This window comes from Oncorhynchus keta, chromosome 28, assembly GCF_023373465.1.
Source record: "Oncorhynchus keta strain PuntledgeMale-10-30-2019 chromosome 28, Oket_V2, whole genome shotgun sequence".
Classification (NCBI taxonomy): Eukaryota; Metazoa; Chordata; class Actinopteri; order Salmoniformes; family Salmonidae; genus Oncorhynchus; species Oncorhynchus keta.
In genome coordinates, this window is record NC_068448.1 from 66,633,558 (window position 1) to 66,656,778 (window position 23,221).

The 23,221-nt window shown below is 46.1% G+C and overlaps 1 protein-coding gene across 2 annotated transcripts; it reads right to left on the minus strand.

Moving 5' to 3' along the window:
• Positions 1 to 46: 46 nt before the first annotated feature.
• On the minus strand, positions 47 to 22,916 carry sh3kbp1 (SH3-domain kinase binding protein 1). 2 transcript variants are annotated; one of them, XM_052483686.1, is made up of 19 exons: positions 21,994 to 22,916; positions 19,503 to 19,657; positions 15,325 to 15,427; positions 13,274 to 13,380; positions 11,111 to 11,255; positions 10,839 to 10,912; positions 9,431 to 9,520; positions 7,480 to 7,549; positions 7,227 to 7,321; positions 6,766 to 6,861; positions 6,602 to 6,653; positions 5,507 to 5,584; positions 4,435 to 4,573; positions 4,279 to 4,349; positions 3,871 to 3,980; positions 1,481 to 1,621; positions 947 to 1,173; positions 775 to 838; positions 47 to 664 (listed from the first exon to the last, which is right to left on the minus strand). In XM_052483686.1, exons 1-19 carry the CDS (start codon positions 21,995 to 21,997, stop codon positions 626 to 628), a joined length of 1,860 nt encoding a protein of 619 aa, XP_052339646.1. In that variant the 5' UTR covers positions 21,998 to 22,916; the 3' UTR covers positions 47 to 625. The 2 variants fall into 2 exon arrangements, with proteins under 2 accessions (XP_052339646.1, XP_052339645.1); XM_052483685.1 differs by having other exon boundaries at positions 19,503 to 19,660; positions 21,994 to 22,912.
• Positions 22,917 to 23,221: the final 305 nt, after the last annotated feature.

Consider the following 23,221-nt stretch of genomic DNA (forward strand, 5'->3'; position numbering starts at 1 on the left):
GCTCTCCCTGGGGGTAGGGGGACAGACAGAGGCACACGGAAACAGCTTGGTTGATGTTTTTTTATTAAAATCGGCACACATCCATACTCTTCATCTTTAGAACACTGGAATATAAAAGTCTATTTTACTTTCCTGGAGAGCAATGGCCAAGAAAAAAACAAGACACTTTCTCTTTGTCATCTGAAAGAAAGAAAGAAAGAAAGAAAGGAGGGAAGGAAGGAAGGAAGGAAGGAAGGGAGGAAGGAGGGAAGGAAGGAGTCTAAAACCGGAAGGAAGGCCACAGTGAGGGGTTGCAATGGAAACCTTGTAATTTGACACACACAGACACAAAGAGGAGGAATAGGTGTTCCAGGTGTTTTGAGTACCGTGGTGACAGACAGGTGAGAACTTGAGGCCACTCCCCTGATGCAGAGCACTCCAATCAGATTGCAGTAAACAGACAAATAAACAAGCCTTTTCAACACAAACAAACTAACAGACGGGGTGAGGGATTGGGATCGTCTGTCATTTTTGTTGTTGTTTTTTGGCACAAACTAGTTCGGCTGAACCCTGCCTCGGGATGATGTTAAACTCTGGCTGCAGTGTGTGGTGATGTCATCAGTGTGCGCAGTGGAGGGGTGAAGGGTCATTTAGCTAAACTCTTCTTAATCTGCTCCACCTCTATCTGAAAAACACAAACACCAAATGTATAGATAAGATGAAATTGTATCAGTAGTGAATGCATGTTGATAAGCACTAGACAGGGAGCATCACCATGTGTGTGTGTGTATTCACCTGTAGAGTAATGCGGATCCTCTTCTCCTCTTCCAGGTCACAAGACAACTGCTTCATCTCCTGCCTGGGACAGAGACAACACATGCACACACTATTAACACGCACACACGCAAACTCATATGCACACACACACACACACACAATATTAACACACACACACACCCCTACCTACCTGTGTTGGCTCTTCAGCAGTTCTACAGAGGCTCTCAGCTCTCTAAGCTGTCCTCTCAGCTCCTCCAGGGTGGGTGTCGGCCTACACTCAGGGGAGGGGCTTATACCGGAAGAGGTGTGGTTTACAGTTGAAGGGGATGGACTTGTTGAGTGGAGGGCCAGGCTTCCTGTGGAAAGTGGGGGGAGGACCGCAGGCTTGGGGGGCAGCACACACTTACTGTCAGGTACCTGAGGGGTTTATCACAAATCAGGATTCATGAGTTAGCCAGCTACTTACATTTTTATTAAAAACTTCAAAATTATTAGGAAAATATGCTTGAAATGGGCATGGATTGATTATATTGTTCTATAGCTATCCATATCCAAGTCTAGGTTCATTAAGGAACCTGAAACCTTTTTTATTTCTCAATGTTTATCAAAGTTATTTGGCTAAATTGATTGTCCTGCTTTGTAGTATAACCCTCTGGGTATACACACACAACATACACTCTGATTCACAGCTAAGATGCAGGTTAATCATGAAAACAATTCTTACAGTGATAGTGGGAAGTGCTTTCCTCTTAGAGACATCTACTGGTCTTGGACATAAGGAGTCCTGCTCCTCCTCCTTGTCCTTCTCACTCTTCTCCTCCTCCACCACAGGAAAGTTCAGCAAGTCAATACTGGACAGAGAAGACTGAGACAGAAGAGGAGAGGAAGTAGAGAGCGAGAGAAAGAAGGGTGTCATCAACACGTTACGGGAAAAAGTATGTGTGTGTGTGTGCAGGCACGTGCACAGATAGAGCCCTATGGATACTGGAACACCTGCTCTTTTTATTAAAAAAATATTTTAATATGAAACTAGATGACTTCTCATAAACTCTGAATCTCGAATGATTTGACTATGAAACTAGATGACTTCACATAAACTCAGAATCTCATAATGTCCCCTCCCCCGACTCCTCCTCGTTTCATGCAGGAGCGATGCACCAGCGTAGGGAGTGAGTTAGAAATTAATATCATCAGTAGTAGGTTACTTTGGAGTTGCTAGCATGTGCCGTTTCACGGTCAGGTACAGAGAAGGAGGCAACTGCAGTCCGACTGTCAGTAGCAGAACAAATTCAAATCATGTCAAGACTAGCTTGTTTTGAAAGCATAGCCTAGATAACTAGCTGATTCATCTAGCCGACATTAGCGATGATCCAATGATAGCCCACTCCAGTAGTGGTTATAGCAAAGATACTTAACCTATCACCCTTTAATCTTTAGTTATAGGTTGCTTAAAGGCGCTGCATGGTCAATCCGGATCTGCATTGGCCGTAAAGCATTTACTGCGATACAAGTTAGGACATTCTTACTTCTTGCGCTTTGCGAATCAGAGCAGAGCTGTTGTGAAGGATGTTGTCAAGGAAGTATGTTTATACAGGAACTCCAGCCCCCACCTACCGTCAACCAATCATGTCAATGCGGAGCTATACGGAGCCGCATTGTTACAAAATTTGGTAGGCACACGGTGATGGAGTATGGAACTCGATTTGGCCTCTGCAAGCCTCCAAGGGCTCCGCAATTACGTCACACCCTCAGTACGGAGCCTCCGGATCGCATCGTTGGAGCAAGCATAAATTCACTTCTGGTCTACAATGAGTGATGAGTCAGTGTGTTTTTGCAAAAAATGTAGACTTCTGTTAAAACAAATAATGGAGAGTTTGGCTAGAGGAGCAGTAGAAAAGGATGAATGGAATTAAAGCTGGAATCTTAGTTGCTACATCCTTTTTGGACTTCGAAATGAATGATATGTACTCATTGATTCTTGAAGAATATAACTTAGAAATGCCTCATGAGCTTAGTTCAACTGTCATACCCCATCAGGACCCAAAATATAAGCTTGTTTAACTCCAATGTTTGGAAACAATGTAAATATAGACAAACTTAAAAGCTTCAAAACATGGTTAAAACTATACATTTCATATCATATCATGGATGGTCAGTCCTTGCATCTATAGCTCTATCTAGGAATTTGTTATTGTTTCAATTAAGGCTTCTAGCTTTAAGTAAATACATTTGGCCGTGGCTGAGTTTTTGCCCCAGTCCCGCCCCTCTGCTAACCGTTTTTTCTGAAGCTACGGGTTCAGATCACGTTCTGCGCATGTATTATTTAACACGCATTCTGTTCTGAGTAGCTGCTGCTCCCTTCGTGCTCTCGTTCCTCACCCTCTTCTGAACCAGGATGATGTAGCCTACTGTATCTCTGCCTCTTATTTCTGAACAGCTGAATTAAAAACTCTGCGGTGATTTCAACAAACATGCCAGGCTATTATGACGGTTACAACCATTTCTGTCTGTTGTAATGAATATTGCAGTTGCACAAGCAGGATGCAGTCCATGCACATTGCATTGGAGCAAAAACAATCAGCGTTTTGTGTGACGATGTAGGCTAATCTTTGTAGTGGCTGCCATATAATAACCATTACCCAGATTTGCATGGGTGACTACTTGACATGACTACTTGACTACTTGACATGACTACTTTGACTGTGTGTCTTGCTTGTGTTTGATATCCTGTCTAGATAGCTGCATGCAACTCCTCACTTGAGTTTTGCATTGGGGCAAAAAACCAATCTGCGAGTTTATAGGAACATGTTGCTCATGTCTTTTGTGTACAACATGTAAATGTCTGCATGTAACCTAACTCCCCTCCTGAAAAAATAACATGAAATCGTGCTTATGCTTAATAGCCTTCTGACGCATGGAATGTTGACCATGTCCTTTGTGTACAACATGAAGTCTGTAGGCCACACCAGACACAAGCTTCATCGCTGATCAAGGAGGGGGAAGCGGCAGTAGAGCACTGAGCAGCAGCTACGTTGAGCACCGGCCCCACCAAAGGTCTGCGCATGGCCCCGTGTGTGTGTGTGTGTGTGTTTGTATGTGTGTGTGTATACTCACTGTGCTGATGATCTGGGAGCGTGGTCTGCGGTCGAGGACTCTTGGTCTCATTGCGGTCGGGTGATTTAGTTTTTCTGTAGACAAGACTACAGAGTCCAAGTCAACCACATCTACAGACACACACACACACACACACACACACCATACAACCATTATAATGCTAATCTATAGGAACAATTATAACATTTAACCAGAGACTAGGCAATCAAACAAAGACAGTGTCCTGATCTATAAGAAGGCTAGGGTTGCTAATTCCTTGCGTATGGACAGAGAGAGGAAGAGAGAAAGAGAGATAAAGCCAAACCTCTGTCTCTTGAGTCAGCCGACTCCCCTGCTCTGACTGGACTAATGTCCGGCCACATAACTGTCAAACTGACCCTGATTGGCCCCTTGTCCTGTCAAACTCACCAATATCTTTTGACCTGTCAGAGGCAGGATCTGGAGTCACAGCCCCACCCTCAAACTTAGGGCTCTCGCACCTGAACAGGTAGACCAAACAACAACTTTAGTGTGTGTTGATTTGTGTGTGTGTATGTGTGGGTGTGTGTGTGTGTGTGTACTGACGGTACAGTAGGAGGTCTCTCAGGTCTGTCAGGGCGTCGGGGAGGGAGGTGGGAGGAGCTTGTCTTTGGTGGGTGGGGCTTCTTTGGAGATTTGGATGGGAGGGTGGGCTTAGGGATCTCTCCAACCTTCACCTCCTCACCTACACACGCACACAAGTTAACAAACACATACATGTATACGGAGAGGGTAAAATAGTAGGAATGGGAACGTCATACACACAGTCACACACGGTCAACATAGAGGTGAGATGTCAGCCAGCTGAAGAGGTGGGGAGAGCTGCAGCATAAAGCCCAAGCAGGCTGAATAGGAACCCAAGCAGGCTGAATAGGAACCCAAGCAGGCTGAATAGGAACCCAAGCAGGCTGAATAGGAACCCAAGCAGGCTGAATAGGAACCCAAGCAGGCTGAATAGGAACCCAAGCAGGCTGAATAGGAACCCAAGCAGGCTGAATAGGAACCCAAGCAGGCTGAATAGGAACCCAAGCAGGCTGAATAGGAACCCAAGCAGGCTGAATAGGAACCCAAGCAGGCTGAATAGGAACCCAAGCAGGCTGAATAGGAACCCAAGCAGGCTGAACAGGAACCCAAGCAGGCTGAACAGGGCCCCAAACAGGCTGAACAGGGCCCAAGCAGGCTGAATAGGAACCCAAGCAGGCTGAATAGGAACCCAAGCAGGCTGAATAGGAACCCAAGCAGGCTGAACAGGGCCCAAACAGGCTGAACAGGGCCCAAGCAGGCTGAACAGGGCCCAAACAGGCTGAACAGGGCCCCAAACAGGCTGAACAGGGCCCCAAACAGGCTGAACAGGGCCCCAAACAGGCTGAATAGGAACCCAAGCAGGCTGAATAGGGCCCAAGCAGGCTGAATAGCCATATAGGGTAGTAGTCATAGAGAAAGCAGTAGTCAGGCTGCAGCAGGCATAGCAGATCATACTGGAATAGTGCAGTATTGGTAGTAGTTGTAGTATAGTAGTAGTTGTATAATAGTAGTATTGTGGTAGTAGTATGGGAGTACCTCTGTTGTCATCAGATCTGTGAGGCAGAGTTTAGTATTTGTAGTAGTACTATAGTACCTTTGTTGTCATCAGGTGGTCTATGAGGCAGGTGCTCGGGGCGCTCCGGGGGTACCTTTCTGACTTCCGATCTTTTCTCTACAGGTCACACAGGGGTCAGGGGTCAACTCAGGGAGACATTACTGACACTCCTTCCTAGATCTTTGGTTCTCCATCTTTGGTTCTCTCTCGTTCTATCTCTGTCTATCTGTCTGGTTTAATGATCTCTAGCTAACGGTTTCTGCCTCTCTCCCTTAAATACACTAACACACACAGAAAATAGAGGAGCAGACATGGAGATAGAGAGAGGATTGAGACACACACAAAACGGTACCAGTGTCTGAGCGGAGAAGAGCAGAGAGAGGAGAGACAAAGGATTGAGATAGAGAAAAGATGGAGGATTGCGACAGAGGAGAGAGAGGATGGAGAGAGGATTGCAACAGAGGAGGGGATGGGAGATAGAGGATGGAGAGAGGATTGCGACAGAGGAGAGAGAGGATGGGGATAGAGGATGAGATAGAGGATGGAGATAGAGGACGGAGAGAGGATTGAGATAGAGGATAGAGATGGAGGACGGAGATAGAGGATTGAGAGAGAGGATGGAGAGAAGAGAGATAGAGGATGGAGAGAGGAGAGAGAGGATGAGATAGAGGATGGAGATAGAGGATTGAGAGAGAGGATGGAGAGAAGAGAGATAGAGGATGGAGAGAGGAGAGATAGAGGATTGAGATAGAGGATTGAGAGAGGAGAGAGAGGATTGAGATAGAGGATTGAGATAGAGGATGGAGAGAAGAGAGATAGAGGATGGAGAGAAGAGAGATAGAGGATGGAGAGAGGAGAGATAGAGGATGGAGATAGAGGATTGAGAGAAGAGAGATAGAGGATTGAGAGAGGAGAGAGAGGATTGAGATAGAGGATGGAGAGAAGAGAGATAGAGGATTGAGAGAGGAGAGAGAGGATGGAGATAAAGGAGAGAGGATGGAGATAGAGTATAGATATTATTGAGATAGAGGATGGAAATAGAGCATTGAGATGGAGGATTGAGATAGAGAATGGAGATTAGGGGAGAAAAGGGAAGAGAGGAGAGGTAAAGAGAGGTGTGGACAGGGGGATTACCTGTGGTGTGTTTAGCTGAGGGGGCACTGGGGGGAGGCGGCTTCTTTGGTCTCTGCAAACACACACGTGCACATGCACACACACAAAGTAATTTTGCTCTCATGGAATTTCCTTCCTTGAACACTGCAATAACAGCATAAATCCAATTATATTGTGTGTCTTACCTCTACATCAGGAATTAGCAGCTTGACAAAGTTATCAGGGAAGACTCCCTTTCTCCCCCCTACCTCCCCCATCCACCACCCCGCGTCAGCACAGTCCTACAACACACAGAATTCACATACGCAGGTTATACGCATGCACACACCCCTATCTCTATCACACACACACACACACACACACACACACACACACACACACACACACACACACACACACACACACACACACACACACACACACACACACACACACACACACACACACACACACACACACACACACACACTTGAGTTTAATCATTGGAATGTGATACAAAACGAGGCAACAGTGTGCTTTAGGACCATGCGGACGCCTCCAAACGGTCAGGTAGACTGTTTGGATTATTAATCCGACTGGATAAAAAAATAAATAATTATAATTATACCCCCCACTTCTAAAAGCTCCCCTGCATACACACACACACCCTGTTAATGATGGAGATGATCTCTCCGTCTTTGATTGACAGCTCGTCTTCGTTCTGGGCGTCGTACGGGAAGATGACTTTACACAGCTCACGGCCTGAGAACCAGTCAGAACAAAGAGAAACTCTGAATCCCAAAAGTGTATTTCTAGCAAATCAAGAGACTCAGCATTGTTATCTTATTCTAGGTATGAATCAGGAAGTGAGACAGACTGTCCAATGAGAATCTAGTAGATCCCAGGCCCCTCATTCTCACCTTTCACCTTGCCCTCAGGTTCCGCCTTCATAGTTTCCGGGGCAACAGAGGGTGATTTCCTAACCTGTGCCTAGAGGAGTGGAGGGAAACACACACACACACAAATACATAACTACATACCCATATATCTTCATGTGAAATAATCAGGGGATCAAATCCGTACAGACTGGACTCTGTGTGTGTGTGCGAGTGTATGTATAGTTGTGTGTGTAGTGTATAAGGGGCTGTTGTTATAAGGCAGGAACGGATCCCTACGCTATGTTTGTGGAACAAGAGTGGCTCTTCAACAGGAAACACACACAGAGCCTGGTCTGTCTCAAACACACACTTCTCTGTTTCACACTCAGTAAACCACCCACTCTCCCTCCCCCTCTCTCACTCTCCCACCCTTGTTCACTCTTTCTCCCTCCTACCCTTTCATAGCTCACTCCATCCCCCTCTCTCCACCCAGTCTAATCTGAGTTGTACCTAATATGAGTAGTGTGAGGCACACACATTCACCTACCCGTACACAACTGGTCAACCATTGTTAAAGTAACGTCAGACTGTGACACACAGCTGGATACTTCCTCAGCCCTCAGGGGAGGAGACATTCCAGTCTAGTACAGATGTTAACTCTAGACACTGTTTTTTTTAGGGAGGGACAATCTGATCCCGCATCTGTGTCTAAATGCTAGTCCCCAGAACTACCCATGGTAACCCCCCATTCATTAGAGAACTGAGACTACACTTCCCATAAACCATCCCTACAGCCACCCGCACAGCAGGACAGGTTGCTAAACATCCTACACACACAAAGACACACACACACCCTGACACGTACCCAAACTCACATACTCAAACACACACACCGTGACACGTACCCAAACTCACATACTTAAACACACACACCGTGACACGTACCCAAACTCACATACTCAAACACACATACCGTGACACGTACCCAAACTCACATACTCAAACACACACCCGACAAACATAGATTAGCACACGCATACACACCCTGAAGAAAATGTAAACCTGCCATCATCCAGACAGTCCCTTTACAAAGCAGATTCAACACTAATACAGCGAGAGGGAAGAGAAAAAGTCAAGAGAAAGAGAGAAAAGGAGAGAGATGTAGCTGTCTTACCCTCCACAGTGACCCAGTGTATGTCTGTGTGTGTACACGTCGGAGAAAACCCCCAATGCCTCCCTCTTCCTTCCTCCCTCCTTCCCTCCCTCCCTCACTCACTCCCCGTAGAGCTCTCTCTCACTGATGAAGTGAGTGTGTGTGTGTGTGTGTGTGTGTGTGTGTGTGTGTGTAATGAGAAGTACTTCCTCTGCTGTGAAACTGAAAGACAGGAAAAGGCAGAGCCTAGTCTGGACTTCCTTTCTCCCATTTACACACACAAACATCATACAGGTAACTGCCAAAATAAAGGAAACACCAACATAAAGTGTGTTAATAGGATGTTGGACCACCACGAGCCAGAACAGCTTTAATCCACCTTGGCATAGATTCTCCAAGCGTCTTGAACTCTGTTGGAGGGATGTCATACCATTCTTCCACGAGAAATTCCATTATTTGGTGTTTTGTTGATGGTGGTGGAAAACACTGTTTCAGGCACCGCTCCAGAATATCCCATACAGTAAGTGTTCAATTGGGTTGAGATCTGGGGACTGAGACGGCCATGGCATGTGGTTAACATCGTTTTCATGCTCATCAAACCATTCAGTGACCACTCGTACCCTGTGGACGGTGACTATGGGGCAAAAAATAATCTAAAAATAAAAATAATGGCCTGCCCAGCATTCTTATACATGTTAATTGCTTAATTAACTCAGGAACCACACCTGTGTGAAAGCATCTGCTTTCACTATACCTTGTTATCCTCATTTACTCAAGTGTTTCCATTGTTTTGGCAGTTACCTGTATATGCACTATTATGTGTGTGTATGTGTGTGTCACCTTCTCTCCCTCTGTGTCCATATCTTCAGATGCAGGTCTCAGTCTGATGGGCTGGTCTTTAAAGATGTCACCGAACCCGAACCCTCGAACCTGGAGACACACATTACCACTACTATAGTTAACACAACTACACTATTACTAACTAGTTAACACACCTACACTATTACTAACTAGTTAACACACCTACACTATTACTAACTAGTTAACACATCTACACTATTACTAACTAGTTAACACAACTACACTATTACTAACTAGTTAACACACCTACACTATTATTAAACAAATAACTTTCTTCTGAAACTCAGTCTGTACAAGATCTTCAGTTTCTTGGCAATGTCTCGCATGGAATAACCTTCATTTCTCAGAACAAGAATAGACTGACGAGTTTCAGAAGAAAGTTCTTTGTTTCTGGCCATTCTGAGCCTGTAATCGAACCCACAAATGCTGATGCTCCAAATCCTCAACTAGTCTAAAGAAGGCCAGTTTTATTGCTTCTTTAATCAGAACAACAGTTTTCAGCTGTGCGAACATAATTGCAAAAGGGTTTTCTCATGATCAATTAGCTTTTTAAAAGTTTTTCTTTATTTCTACATTGTATAATAATAGTGACAACATCAAAACTATGAAATAAAACATATGGAATCATGTAGTAACCAAAGAAGTGCTAAATAAATCAAAATATATTTTAGATTTGAGATTCTTCAAAGTCAAAGCCACCCTTTGCCTTGATGACAGCATTGCACACTCTTGGCACATAGTGTATATATCTATATCTCTCTCGTGAGTGTGTGTGTTCCATTACCAGTCAAATGTTTTGACACACCTACTCATTGGGGCGGCAGGGTAGCCTAGTGGTTAGAGTGTTGGGGAAAATGTAGAAAATAGTAAAAATAAAGAAAAACCCTTGAATTTTTTAAATGTTTAATTTACCTTTATTTAACTACGCAAGTCAGTTAAGAACAAATTCTTATTTTCAATGACGGCCTAGGAACAGTAGGTTAACTGCCTTCCGGTTACTAGTCCAAATCCCCGAGCTGACAAGGTACAAATCTGTCGTTCTGCCCCTGAACAGGCAGTTAACCTACTATACATCAACACTATGAAATAACACATATGGAATCAAGTACTAACCAAAAAAGTGTTAAACAAATCAAAATATATTTGAGATTTGAAATTAATGGTCTGGGGCTGTTTTTCATGGTTCAGGCTTGGCCCCTTATTTCCAATGAAGGAAAATCTTAACGCTACAGGATACAATGACATCTGAGGCAATTATGTGCTTCCAACTCTGTGGCAACAGTTTGGGGAAGGCCCTTTCCTGTTATATTGTGCCAATCCCCCTGTGCACAAAGCAAGGTACACACAGAAATGGTTTGTCCAGACAAACAGACAGATAGATAATAACCTTTTTGGGTTGAATCTCTCCGCTGTCAGAGCGACTCTCTCCGCCATCACTCTCACTGCCTGGACTGTCTTTACCTATACACGAAAGCACACACACATATAATGACCATTTATGCTTATAATTGCATTAAAAACCATCTCGAGTTCTGAAGAATCATATAACTGGATTTCCTTAAATAGTATTCAAATGTATTCATACGTATCTGCCATTTCATGCTAATAAAAAACATTTGACCAGTGATGCGTACACGTGCATGAGTGTGAGTGACTCACTGGTCCTGCTGCTGCGTAGCTCCTCCTGTGATGACCTAGTGGATGTGTCTAGTGAAGGGGGCGTGTCCTCCAGCTCTCTGGTAAAGTTGGAGGGAAACATCCCTGTCTTACCATTCAGACTGCCCTCCCACCAGCCCTCCTCCACCTGAACACATGAAACATGAAAGGAGAGTGAACTTATCTGAGGGTGGAATCAAAACCACAAGGTTCTGGTCGGGAGACCTGTACGCTATCAACGGCTCCAAGAAAGCTAGCTCCTGTGGGGAAGTTAATATACCTGCTTATGAATGAACGCAGGGTCACTACCGAATCATAATTTGGTTTAATAGGTCTGTCATGTGGCCACAAGAGGGAGCAGTAACTACAGTAAAGAGAAAGTTGAAAAACACAGCCAAACATACAGTCAGCCTCCCCTCTCACCTCCCCCAGTATGTCAGCCTCCCCTCTCACCTCCCCCAGTATGTCAGCCTCCCCTCTCACCTCCCCCAGTATGTCAGCCTCCCCTCTCACCACCCCCAGTATGTCAGCCTCCCCTCTCACCTCCCCCAGTATGTCAGCCTCCCCTCTCACCTCACCCAGTATGTCAGCCTCCCCTAATATGTCAGCCTCCCTCTCACCTCCCCCAGTATGTCAGCCTCCCTCTCACCTCCCCCAGTATGTCAGCCTCCCCTCTCATCTCCCCCAGTATGTCAGCCTCCCCTCTCACCTCCCCCAGTATGTCAGCCTCCCCTGTCAGCCTCCCCCAGTATGTCAGCCTCCCCTCCCCTCCCCAGTATGTCAGCCTCCCCTCTCACCTCCCCCAGTATGTCAGCCTCCCCTCTCACCTCCCCCAGTATGTCAGCCTCCCCTCTCACCTCCCCCAGTATGTCAGCCTCCCCTCACCTCCCCCAGTATGTCAGCCTCCCCTCTCACCTCCCCCAGTATGTCAGCCTCCCCTCTCCCCTCCCCCAGTATGTCAGCCTCCCCTCTCACCTCCCCCAGTATGTCAGCCTCCCCTCTCACCTCCCCCAGTATGTCAGCCTCCCCTAATATGTCAGCCTCCACTCTCACCTCCCCCAGTATGTCAGCCTCCCCTCTCACCTCCCCCAGTATGTCAGCCTCCCCTCTCACCTCCCCCAGTATGTCAGCCTCCCCTCTCACCTCCCCCAGTATGTCAGCCCCCCCCAGTATGTCAGCCTCCACCCAGTATGTCAGCCTCCCCTCTCACCTCCCCCAGTATGTCAGCCTCCCCTCTCATCTCCCCCAGTATGTCAGCCTCCCCTCGCACCTCCCCCAGTATGTCAGCCCCCCAGTATGTCAGCCTCCCCCAGTATGTCAGCCTCCCCTCTCACCTCCCCCAGTATGTCAGCCTCCCCTCTCACCTCCCCCAGTATGTCAGCCTCCCCTCTCACCTCCCCCAGTATGTCAGCCTCCCCTCTCACCTCCCCCAGTATGTCAGCCTCCCCTCTCACCTCCCCCAGTATGTCAGCCTCCCCTCTCACCTCCCCCAGTATGTCAGCCTCCCCTCCCCTCCCCCAGTATGTCAGCCTCCCCTCTCACCTCCCCCAGTATGTCAGCCTCCCCTCTCACCTCCCCCAGTATGTCAGCCTCCCCTCTCACCTCCCCCAGTATGTCAGCCTCCCCTCTCACCTCCCCCAGTATGTCAGCCTCCCCTCTCACCTCCCCCAGTATGTCAGCCTCCCCTCTCACCTCCCCCAGTATGTCAGCCTCCCCTCTCACCTCCACCAGTATGTCAGCCTCCCCACCTCCCCCAGTATGTCAGCCTCCCCTCTCACCTCCCCCAGTATGTCAGCCTCCCCTCTCACCTCCCCCAGTATGTCAGCCTCCCCTCTCACCTCCCCCAGTATGTCAGCCTCCCCTCTCACCTCCCCCAGTATGTCAGCCTCCCCTCTCACCTCCCCCAGTATGTCAGCCTCCCCTCTCACCTCCCCCAGTATGTCAGCCTCCCCTCTCACCTCCCCCAGTATGTCAGCCTCCCCTCTCACCTCCCCCAGTATGTCAGCCTCCCCCTCTCACCTCCCCCAGTATGTCAGCCTCCCCTCCCCTCCCCAGTATGTCAGCCTCCCCTCTCACCTCCCCCAGTATGTCAGCCTCCCCTCTCACCTCCCCCAGTATGTCAGCCTCCCCTCTCACCTCCCCCAGTATGTCAGCCTCCCCTCTCACCTCCCCCAGTATGTTGATGACATCTCCTATCTTCAGCTCTAACTCGTCCTCATTCTGGGGAACATAGCTAAATGACGCCTTACACCTCCTTTGGCGGATCTGATCTCCTGGGGGGAACGAACACACACACACACACACACACACACACACACACACACACACACACACACACACACACACACACACACACACACACACACACACACACACACACACACACACACACACACACACACACACACACAATTATGTATTATGTTCACAAATATTATTTGTAGCCCACTGCACATATACTAAACAACATATACAGTGCATTCGGAAAGTATTCAGCCCTTTTTCCACATTTTGTTAAGTTACAGCCTTATTCTAAAATTGAATAAATAAAAATGTTTCCTCATCAATCTACACACAATACCCCAAAATGACAAAGTGAAAAAAGGTTCTTAGAAATGTTTTCCAATTTGTTAAATTTAAAACAGAAATACCTTATTTACAAAAGTATTCAGACCCTTTGCCATTGTACCAAAAAATGTCTGCAGGCCACGACCGGGAGGTCCGTGGGGCGAAGCACAATTGGCCTAGCGTCGTCCGGGTTAGGGAAGATTTGGCCGGTAGGGATATCCTGGTCTCATCGCGCACCAGCGACTCATGTGGCGGGCCGGGCACTGCGCGCTAACCAGGTCGCCAGATGCACGGTGTTTCCTCCGACACATTGGTGCAGCTGGCTTCAGGGTTGGATGCGCTGTATTAAGAAGCAGTGCGGTTTGGTTAGGTTGTGTTTCGGAGGATGCATGGCTTTCGACCTTCGTCTCTCCCGAGCCCGTACGGGAGTTGTAGCGACGAGACAAGATAGTAACTACTAATAATTGGGTACCACGAAATTGGAGAGAAAAGGGGGTAAAATTCACACAACATTTTTTTTGGTTTAAAATGTCTGCAGCATTGAAGGTCCCCAAGAACACAGTGACCTCTATCATTCATAATGGGAAGAAGTTTGGAACCACCAAGACTCTTCCTAGAGCTGGCCACCTGGCCAAACTGAGCAATCGGGGGGAGAAGGGCCTTGGTCAAGGAGGTGACCAAGAACCCAATGGTCACTCTGATAGATCTCCAGAGTTCCTCTGTCGAGATGGGAGAACCTTCCAGAAGGACAACCATCTCTGCAGCACACCACCAATCAGGCCTTTATGGTGGAGTGTCCAGACGGAAACCACTCCTCAATAAAAGGCACATGACAGCCCGCTTGTAGTTTGCCAAAAGACACCTAAAGGACTCTCAGACCATGAGAAACAAGATTCTCTGGTCTGATGAAACCAAGATTGAACTATTTGGCCTGAATGCGTCACATCTGGAGGAAACAAAGTACTGAGTAAAGGATCTGAATACTTAGGTAAATGTGATATTTAAGTTTTGTATTTTTTAATTTAATTTTTTAAATGTGCAAACATTTCTAAAAACCTGTTTTTGCTTTGTCATTATGCGGTATTGTGTGTAAATTGATGAAAAAAAAGAAGATTTAATCCATTTTAGAATAAGGTTGTAATGTAACAAAATATGGAAAAAGTCTGAATACTTTACGAATGCGCTGTAATATATTGTCGCTGTCCAATGAAAACCTCTTATTTCTAAAACAGAAACATTTCAGGAAATTGGAAAAATGATTATATATTCCCATTAATGAACTTCATAAGAAATGTTTAATACATTTTATGGTCCTAGAGTCATGAAATGTTTTTGTTGAGGGGAGTTACTGCGTTCAATATATTTAAAAAAAGGCTAAAATGAAGTTAGGAGGTTTTCATCAGACAGCGACGATACATAGTACTGTTAGTATAGTGATTAATTCCTTTAATGAAAGGTAGAACTACAAATGTATGCATGTGTGTTGTGAGAAGGACATAGGATAACCTGACCCTAAATCCATATCTCACTAATGGGATCTGTGTTTGAGCAGGGGGAATATAACCTATCTAAGGACCTGTCTGTGTATGTGTGTGTGTGTCTGTGTCTGTGTGTGTGTCTGTGCATATGAGCGGGGTGGGGGGGCTTACCTTTCCTGGCTGGTCGTAGGCTGGGCTCAGACACAGGGCTTGCACTGCCATTGGAGAGATCAGACTTAGGCCCCACCTCTCTCTTCACATCCTTCTTTATCTCCTGGACAAACACAGGCAGACAGAGTAAGACAGACAGAGAGAGAGAGAGACAGACAGAGAGAGAGACAGACAGAGAGACAGACAGACAGAGACAGACAGACAGACAGTTTGCAAGTTTGTTTTGGATCTGTTTGTGTGATCTGTGTGTTTGTCTTGTGTCACATCTATCAACCAGATGCTGGAGTTGTATGTCTGTAACCCCAGTGACCTAACCCTAACCCTTAACCAACAGATGAGCAACAAGAGCCACACACAACCCTGGCTTAACCCTAATCCAAACCCAAAACCTAACTTAATGTCTACAGCCTGGCTCAACCCTAAACCTAGCTTCATGTCAACAGCCTGGCTCAACCCTAACCCTAGCTTCATGTCAACAGCCTGGCTCAACCCTAACCCTAACCCTAGCTTCATGTCAACATCCTGGCTCAACCCTAACCCTAGCTTCATGTCAACAGCCTGGCTCAACCCTAACCCTAAACCTAGCTTCATGTCAACAGCCTGGCTCAACCCTAACCCTAACCCTAGCTTCATGTCAACAGCCTGGCTCAACCCTAACCCTAACCCTAGCTTCATGTCAACAGCCTGGCTCAACCCTAAACCTAACCCTAGCTTCATGTCAACAGCCTGGCTCAACCCTAAACCTAACCCTAGCTTCATGTCAACAGCCTGGCTCAACCCTAAACCTAGCTTCATGTCAACAGCCTGGCTCAACCCTAACCCTAAACCTAGCTTCATGTCAACAGCCTGACTCAACCCTAACCCTAAACCTAGCTTCATGTCAACAGCCTGGCTCAAACCTAACCCTAAACCTGGCTTCATGTCAACAGCCTGGCTCAACCCTAACCCTAAACCTAGCTTCATGTCTACAGCCTGGCTCAACCCTAACACTAAACCTAGCTTCATGTCAACAGCCTGGCTCAACCCTAACCCTAACTTCATGTCTACAGCCTGGCTCAACCCTAACCCTAAACCTAGCTTCATGTCTACAGCCTGGCTCAACCCTAACCCTAACTTCATGTCTACAGCCTGGCTCAACCCTAACCCTAAACCTAGCTTCATGTCTACAGCCTGGCTCAACCCTAACACTAAACCTAGCTTCATGTCAACAGCCTGGCTCAACCCTAACCCTAAACCTAGCTTCATGTCAACAGCCTGGCTCAACCCTAACCCTAACCCTAGCTTCATGTCAACAGCCTGGCTCAACCCTAACCCTAACTTCATGTCTACAGCCTGGCTCAACCCTAACCCTAAACCTAGCTTCATGTCAACAGCCTGGCTCAAACCTAACCCTAAACCTAGCTTCATGTCAACAGCCTGGCTCAAACCTAACCCTAAACCTGGCTTCATGTCAACAGCCTGGCTCAACCCTAACCCTAAACCTAGCTTCATGTCAACAGCCTGGCTCAACCCTAACCCTAAACCTAGCTTCATGTCAACAGCCTGGCTCAACCCTAACCCTAAACCTAGCTTCATGTCAACAGCCTGGCTCAACCCTAACCCTAAACCTAGCTTCATGTCAACAGCCTGGCTCAACCCTAACCCTAAACCTAGCTTCATGTCAACAGCCTGGCTCAACCCTAACCCTATAAACCTAGCTTCATGTCAACAGCCTGGCTCAACCCTAACCCTATCTTCATGTCAACAGCCTGGCTCAACCCTAACCCTAAACCTAGCTTCATGTCAACAGCCTGGCTCAACCCTAACCCTAAACCTAGCTTCATGTCAACAGCCTGGCTCAACCCTAACCCTAAACCTAGCTTCATGTCAACAGCCTGGCTCAACCCTAACCCTAAACCTAGCTTCATGTCAACAGCCTGGCTCAACCCTAACCCTAAACCTAGCTTCATGTCAACAGCCTGGCTCAACCCTAAACCTAGCTTCATGTGAACAGCCTGGCTCAACCCTAAACCTAGCTTCATGTCAACAATTAATGCAGTTATCAGTCAAATGTATTTATAAAGCCCTTTTTACATCAGCCAATGTCAAAGTGCTATACAGAAACCCATTCTAAAACCCCAAACAGCAAGCAATACAGATGTAGAAGTTAGTGTCTTTCCATTTCTTCTTACATAAACTATCACAAGACACTAAAGACCTGATGTAGTGTATGTGTATGTAATGTCCTACAGCTGCAACACACACACACACACACACACACACACACACACACACACACACACACACACACACACACACACACACACACACACACACACACACACACACACACGGCTGTGTAGTTCACAGTTCTTTAATGCATTTGTCACGATGCAGTTTCATAATCGCTGCCCTGCAGCTACTATAGCTCACTGGAGCAACGACACACACACACACGCAAACACACAGTGTGTCAGAGTATAAGTGAGCATGTTTCTCTCTAGAAGGAAACCAAACTGAAATGACGAAGGGAAGAGGTCGAGATTTACAATGTCAGAACAGGAAACACCTGCTTACTGTACACACACATACACTGACAATTCATGGGACCCATCTGGTGAAACCCGTTCCCTCTGAGGTGAATGTTCTCCAGCTTGGTCCCCCGGGAACCAGTATTTTTTCCATGTATTTTTGCAGCCCAGCACTATAACACACCAGGGCCTGTATCCAATAAAGCTGCACTATGTCACTTTTTGGGCGACCCGACAGAATTATTACATAGAAATGTGAGTTATTCTCAATGAAAAGGAAAGTCTAAGAAGTGGTAGATAAGTTCTCTGTGCGAAATTTCTATGCTTCCCATTTTTAAGTTTCATTTTTGCATATTTCATTTTTTTATTTTGTACACCAGCGACAAACAGCTCAAAATACAATACCCATGTAATGTTATTCATCATGATCTAAATATCAGCACCTCTGTTCTAAGGCCCTGATTCACTGATATCCTCTCTGCTCTATCAGCCAGTGTTGATAGAGCAGAGAGCTAATGTCTGAACTCCATCACTCTCATGGCTGTAAAAGCATTGGATTGGTGTGAGCATGGACTAGGAGAGGGCTTTCACCATATTACTCCTGTCCATTCCTTTTAAATCCACGGGGGGGAGTGAGCAAGGGCACACTTTAGGGAGAAGTATAATAACATTTGTAATTCTGTGGTCTGAGACAATATACGCACGCACGCACGCGCACACACACACACACACACACACACAGGGTGCATGGCATCTACAGTAAATTCATAAGGGGAGTGAACAAATGCATACTATTGAGAAGAGGAAGAGACTCATAACACGCACGTGCGTACACACACACACACACACCACAGGGTGCGTGGCATCTACAGTAAGTTCATAAGGGGCGTGAACAAATGCACAATATTGAGAAAGGGAAGAGAATCATAACACACACACACACAGATGATGACGATGAGTTTTACAGTATTAAAAGCTGGATTAGAAAATAATGCTAGCTTGAATTTTGCTCTTTCTCTCATCCATCTCTCTCCTATCTTTCAGCTGTCCCCAGCACATTCTGTATGGCTCACTCCAGCAGAGACAACAAAACATACGGCTTAACTGTCCCCCCAATACACACACACACACACACACACACACACACACACACACACACACACACACACACACACACACACACACACACACACACACACACACACACACACACACACACACACACACACACTACAGGGTGAGTGTAATCTGAGTGAGCAGTGACATTCTGTCAAAAACATAACAGAATATTTCACTCATTATTATAGAATCAGTTTCTGGAGCAAAAGTTCAGCAGAACTCGTATCTGTTCTATTCTACAGTAGATGTCTATCATTGACCTTTGGGGGATACAGAAACGCACAACAATGTGTTCCTGTTTGCCTGTATCATTTCTACTTCCTCTACTGGGAAAGGAAGTGGACGCTTCCCCCTTCACTGATACTGGTGTCAGTGTGCATCTCACAGTGCAGCATCTGGTCTCGCATCCAGGACATTCACAGAACATGTTTGTATGTTCTTCACAGTTCATTAGGCTAGCCATTACAGAATATTAAGAAAGAGTCAACAACACAACACAATATAGAAACAACAACATTGATGTGTGTGTGTGTTGTCGTTGTTACTCACCCTGACAAAGTTGTCTGGGAACAGCCCCCTCCGTCCGTCTATCTCTCCTTCCCACCATCCTCCGTCATCCTTCGTTACCTTGACGATGATGTCACCAACATGCAGACTCAACTCATCCTCCTGTTGAGCCTCGTAGTCAAACTCTACCACCGCCTCTACTGGACACACACACACACACACACACAAAAATACAAAACTATTTAGACTTGGACTAAAAGGGTAATTCTGCCACTTTTCAATTATCTCAGCACCATACCAGTGTCTGTCTATATGTGAAAATGATGTGTTTAAAAGGATAGGGTAGGATTAAAAGTAAAGAAAACAGTGATTTTCAAAACCTGCAACAAGTTTCTAGCCAGAGGGAGGGTATTCGATTGCTCCCTATGTCACCATGAATCTCAAACTGTTTCAAAATCACTTTTACATTTTTTACAACTTTTGATGATGTGATCAGGTTTAACTTTTTATATTACATATGTAGACACTGGTGTTTTGCTGGAGAAAATGAAAATGAGGTTTAGAAAAGTGGTTTAGTTGCCCTTCAATAGCTAACAAATAGGACACAGAATTTGAAGAATGGGTAACACAAACTTGGTTACTATTTATTGCTAAAGGCATGAATCCTAATGTTCCTGATTTACGTAATAGTTGAGTTTAAGTGTATGCATCTCAAGTTAATATTGCGCCCAATGAGAATACCTCTGTTTCTAAAAAGACAAATACAGAAATTGCTGTCATAGTTGTGTGGGTAGTGGTGGTAGGGAGGGGGGTGGGTGGGTGTAACTATGGGAACGGTGGAATGAGAGGGAGGACGGCTATGACTCAATCTCCCTCCTCCTCGACCCCAACCCCTAAAACAACCTTACTCATTCTCTCTGTATCTATCTCTATCTACCTTGTGCCTCTCTGTACTGAGAGAATAGAGGAGAGCTGGAGAGAAACCAGGAGTGTAGCAACTAAGCCTTATAGACATAACACACTCCCACTCTGAAGTACAACACACACACACACCCAGCCCCCTCCCCCAGCATCTGTGTACTGGATGGGTCTGCTCTGTCCTGACCTTTCTCCAACAGCTGCAGTTAGTTTAGATAAGACCAAACCACACACTCCCACACACATATGGAAAAAATATGCCCTCTTTTTCTCACTCAAAACACACATTCTTTGTCATGGTACACACACGCACACACACATTCTTATACACTCACACTCTGATTGGCTGGAAGCTTGATGACACACACTGCAGCTGCATCATGAATATCACCATGGAGGTGCTGCGGAGGTGTCTGGTTACCATGGGGACCAGGACTCCAACTCAGGGAGGGACTCAGGTGCTGTCAGCGCTGGTGTGTGTGCAGGGGTGGTCCATTTTTAGCTTAGTGGGCCTGTCTAACTTGTTTGGGGTTTTTTTGCGCGAAATTATACAAAAATTGACCGGTGTTGGGGCCTCAAAGAAAAAGATGGGCTGATGTGTTTGTGAATCTGTGAATCAGTGTATTATCAGTCACAGGTGGCTAAGACATGCACTACAGGGACATAATGAACAGAGAAGAGAGGGGAAGAAGAAGAGGGGGCAGAGGAGAAGAGACGGGGATATGGCATAGCTACACACCAGCAGTCAGTGTTACAGTAAAGAGCATGAAGCTGCGTTCTGTTCTCTTCCTGTGTTCTCCCCCAACCTCTCCCTTGGGTTTACCGGGAGGAGCGTCACTACCACTCAGTAACTCTACAACTAAACATATTTACACTCAGTTAGGCTATATTCCAGCAAAGACAATGAGACAAGGAGAGAGAGAGAGAGAGAGAGAGAGAGAGAGAGAGAGAGAGAGAGAGAGAGAGAGAGAGAGAGAGAGAGAGAGAGAGAGAGAGAGAGAGAGAGAGAGACAGAGACAGAGAGAGAGAGAGAGAGAGAGAGAGAGAGAGAGAGAGAGAGAGAGAGAGAGAGAGAGAGAGAGAGAGAGAGAGAGAGAGAGAGAGAGAGAGAGAGAGACAGAGAGAGAGACAGAGAGAGAGACAGAGAGAGAGACAGAGACAGAGACAGAGACAGAGAGAGAGAGAGAGAGAGAGAGAGAGAGAGACAGAGAGAGAGAGAGAGAGAGAGAGAGAGAGAGAGAGAGAGAGAGAGAGAGAGAGAGAGAGAGAGAGAGAGAGAGAGAGAGAGAGAGAGAGAGAGAGAGAGAGAGAGAGAGAGAGAGAGAGAGAGAAAATAAAAATGTAAACGTGTCAACATCTGTAACTCATCAATGTCTTCTTACTCTGTCTGCTGCACACACACACACACACACACACACACACAAACACACGCCCACGCATCGCGTTATGGCCATCAGGACACGCAGCTAACAAAAATACAGCCTACATTCAACATCTCTACTGTACAGTCTCCGGATGTGTCCCGTTGTGTTTCGGTTTCTATCCGTTATAATGTTAAATGGACGCATCACAACGGTTAGAAAAACCTAAACACATCATTGTCATCTCATCTTACCCATCTGTTCCCGTGACGCTCCGCTCCTGCTGCAGGGACTACAGGATTTAACTGGAAAGACAGGAATCTTGTTATGTGGTGGACCGAGTACGAGCCCCAGCCTCCCGCACGAGAGCTCCGTTATGAACGCGCTGCAGCGGGAGGAACGCGAGATGGAACCATATTCCTTCCGCTTTCTCCCCGGTCACACCAGAGAGCAGCCAGAAAGCGGAAAAGCGCTGATGTACAGAACGCTCTGTGCGCTCTGCCCTGCATTGAACTGCGTACCCCTTCTGTACCACAAATATCGCGAGAAATCACGAATCTTCCCCCAAAATATTAGGTGCGTTCCAGATACACAAACTATACCAGTTCTTTACAGGCGTATAATATTGATGTGGCTCCTCCTATGATAAACATACTCCAGGCAATGAACATAAAGATTGGATAACCTGCGCAGGCCTGTTACATCATTTGGTGGCGTTCCATGCTGCCTTCATTGAAGACATGTTGAGAAGATTATCACATAGTTCCTCAAGAGGCCTGATATCAATTAGATCACAGATCTCTGCAAACGTGGACGTTGTGTTTAACATTGTATAACCGACGTCAGTGTGCTAGCTTAGCATATAGCGTTGACTCTCTGAACTTGCCTCGGACTGGGCTTTAGCCAGGGTCCTCTACCTCGCCAACAGTGTGAACCGTTTGAATTATACGAAAGGTAGCAATTGGATAGCTCCATCGGCAACATTTCAAGATAGCTGTGGAGTAAGCCTACGATGTGTTCTTAACTCTGTTAAAATGTCAGGAACCCCGTTAATATGATGTAGATATAATTTGAACAACCCGACTAGCCTACAACGTAGGTTGTCTGGAACGCAGCCATCATGTCAGCCTATAACAGAGACTGGGGTATTGGTTTCTTGTTTCCACTGTAGTTTGTTACTCCAGTTGTTTTGAGAAAGGAGCAGGAGTTTCTACCAACTGTATCATAAAGCTGGAAAGGTTGGAGAGCGAGAGACAGAGAGAGAATGGTTACAGTTGTTTGTATCACTTTGGTACTTTTTTTTTTACAAGTATGTGGTACATTTTCACAACTCTTAGTACAACACTCCAAACTGGTCACACTTGTAATGAAGCCATTCTTTAATTAAAAACCTGTCATTGTGCATTCATTTGGATTGTAAACATTTGTCACCACACACCCATTGGTTCAAAATATAAGTACTGTATATTGTAAAATGTAATG

What these genes read in the sequence shown, in the direction of transcription:
- sh3kbp1 (XM_052483685.1), bottom strand. An exon ending in CCTACGACCAGCCAGGAAAG is followed by an intron (nt 13,381 to 15,324) that starts GTAAGCCCCCCC and finishes CGTTCCCCCCAG; the next exon opens with GAGATCAGATCCGCCAAAGG. An exon ending in TCATCTCCATCATTAACAGG is followed by an intron (nt 6,862 to 7,226) that starts GTGTGTGTGTGT and finishes TGTGTGTTGTAG; the next exon opens with GACTGTGCTGACGCGGGGTG.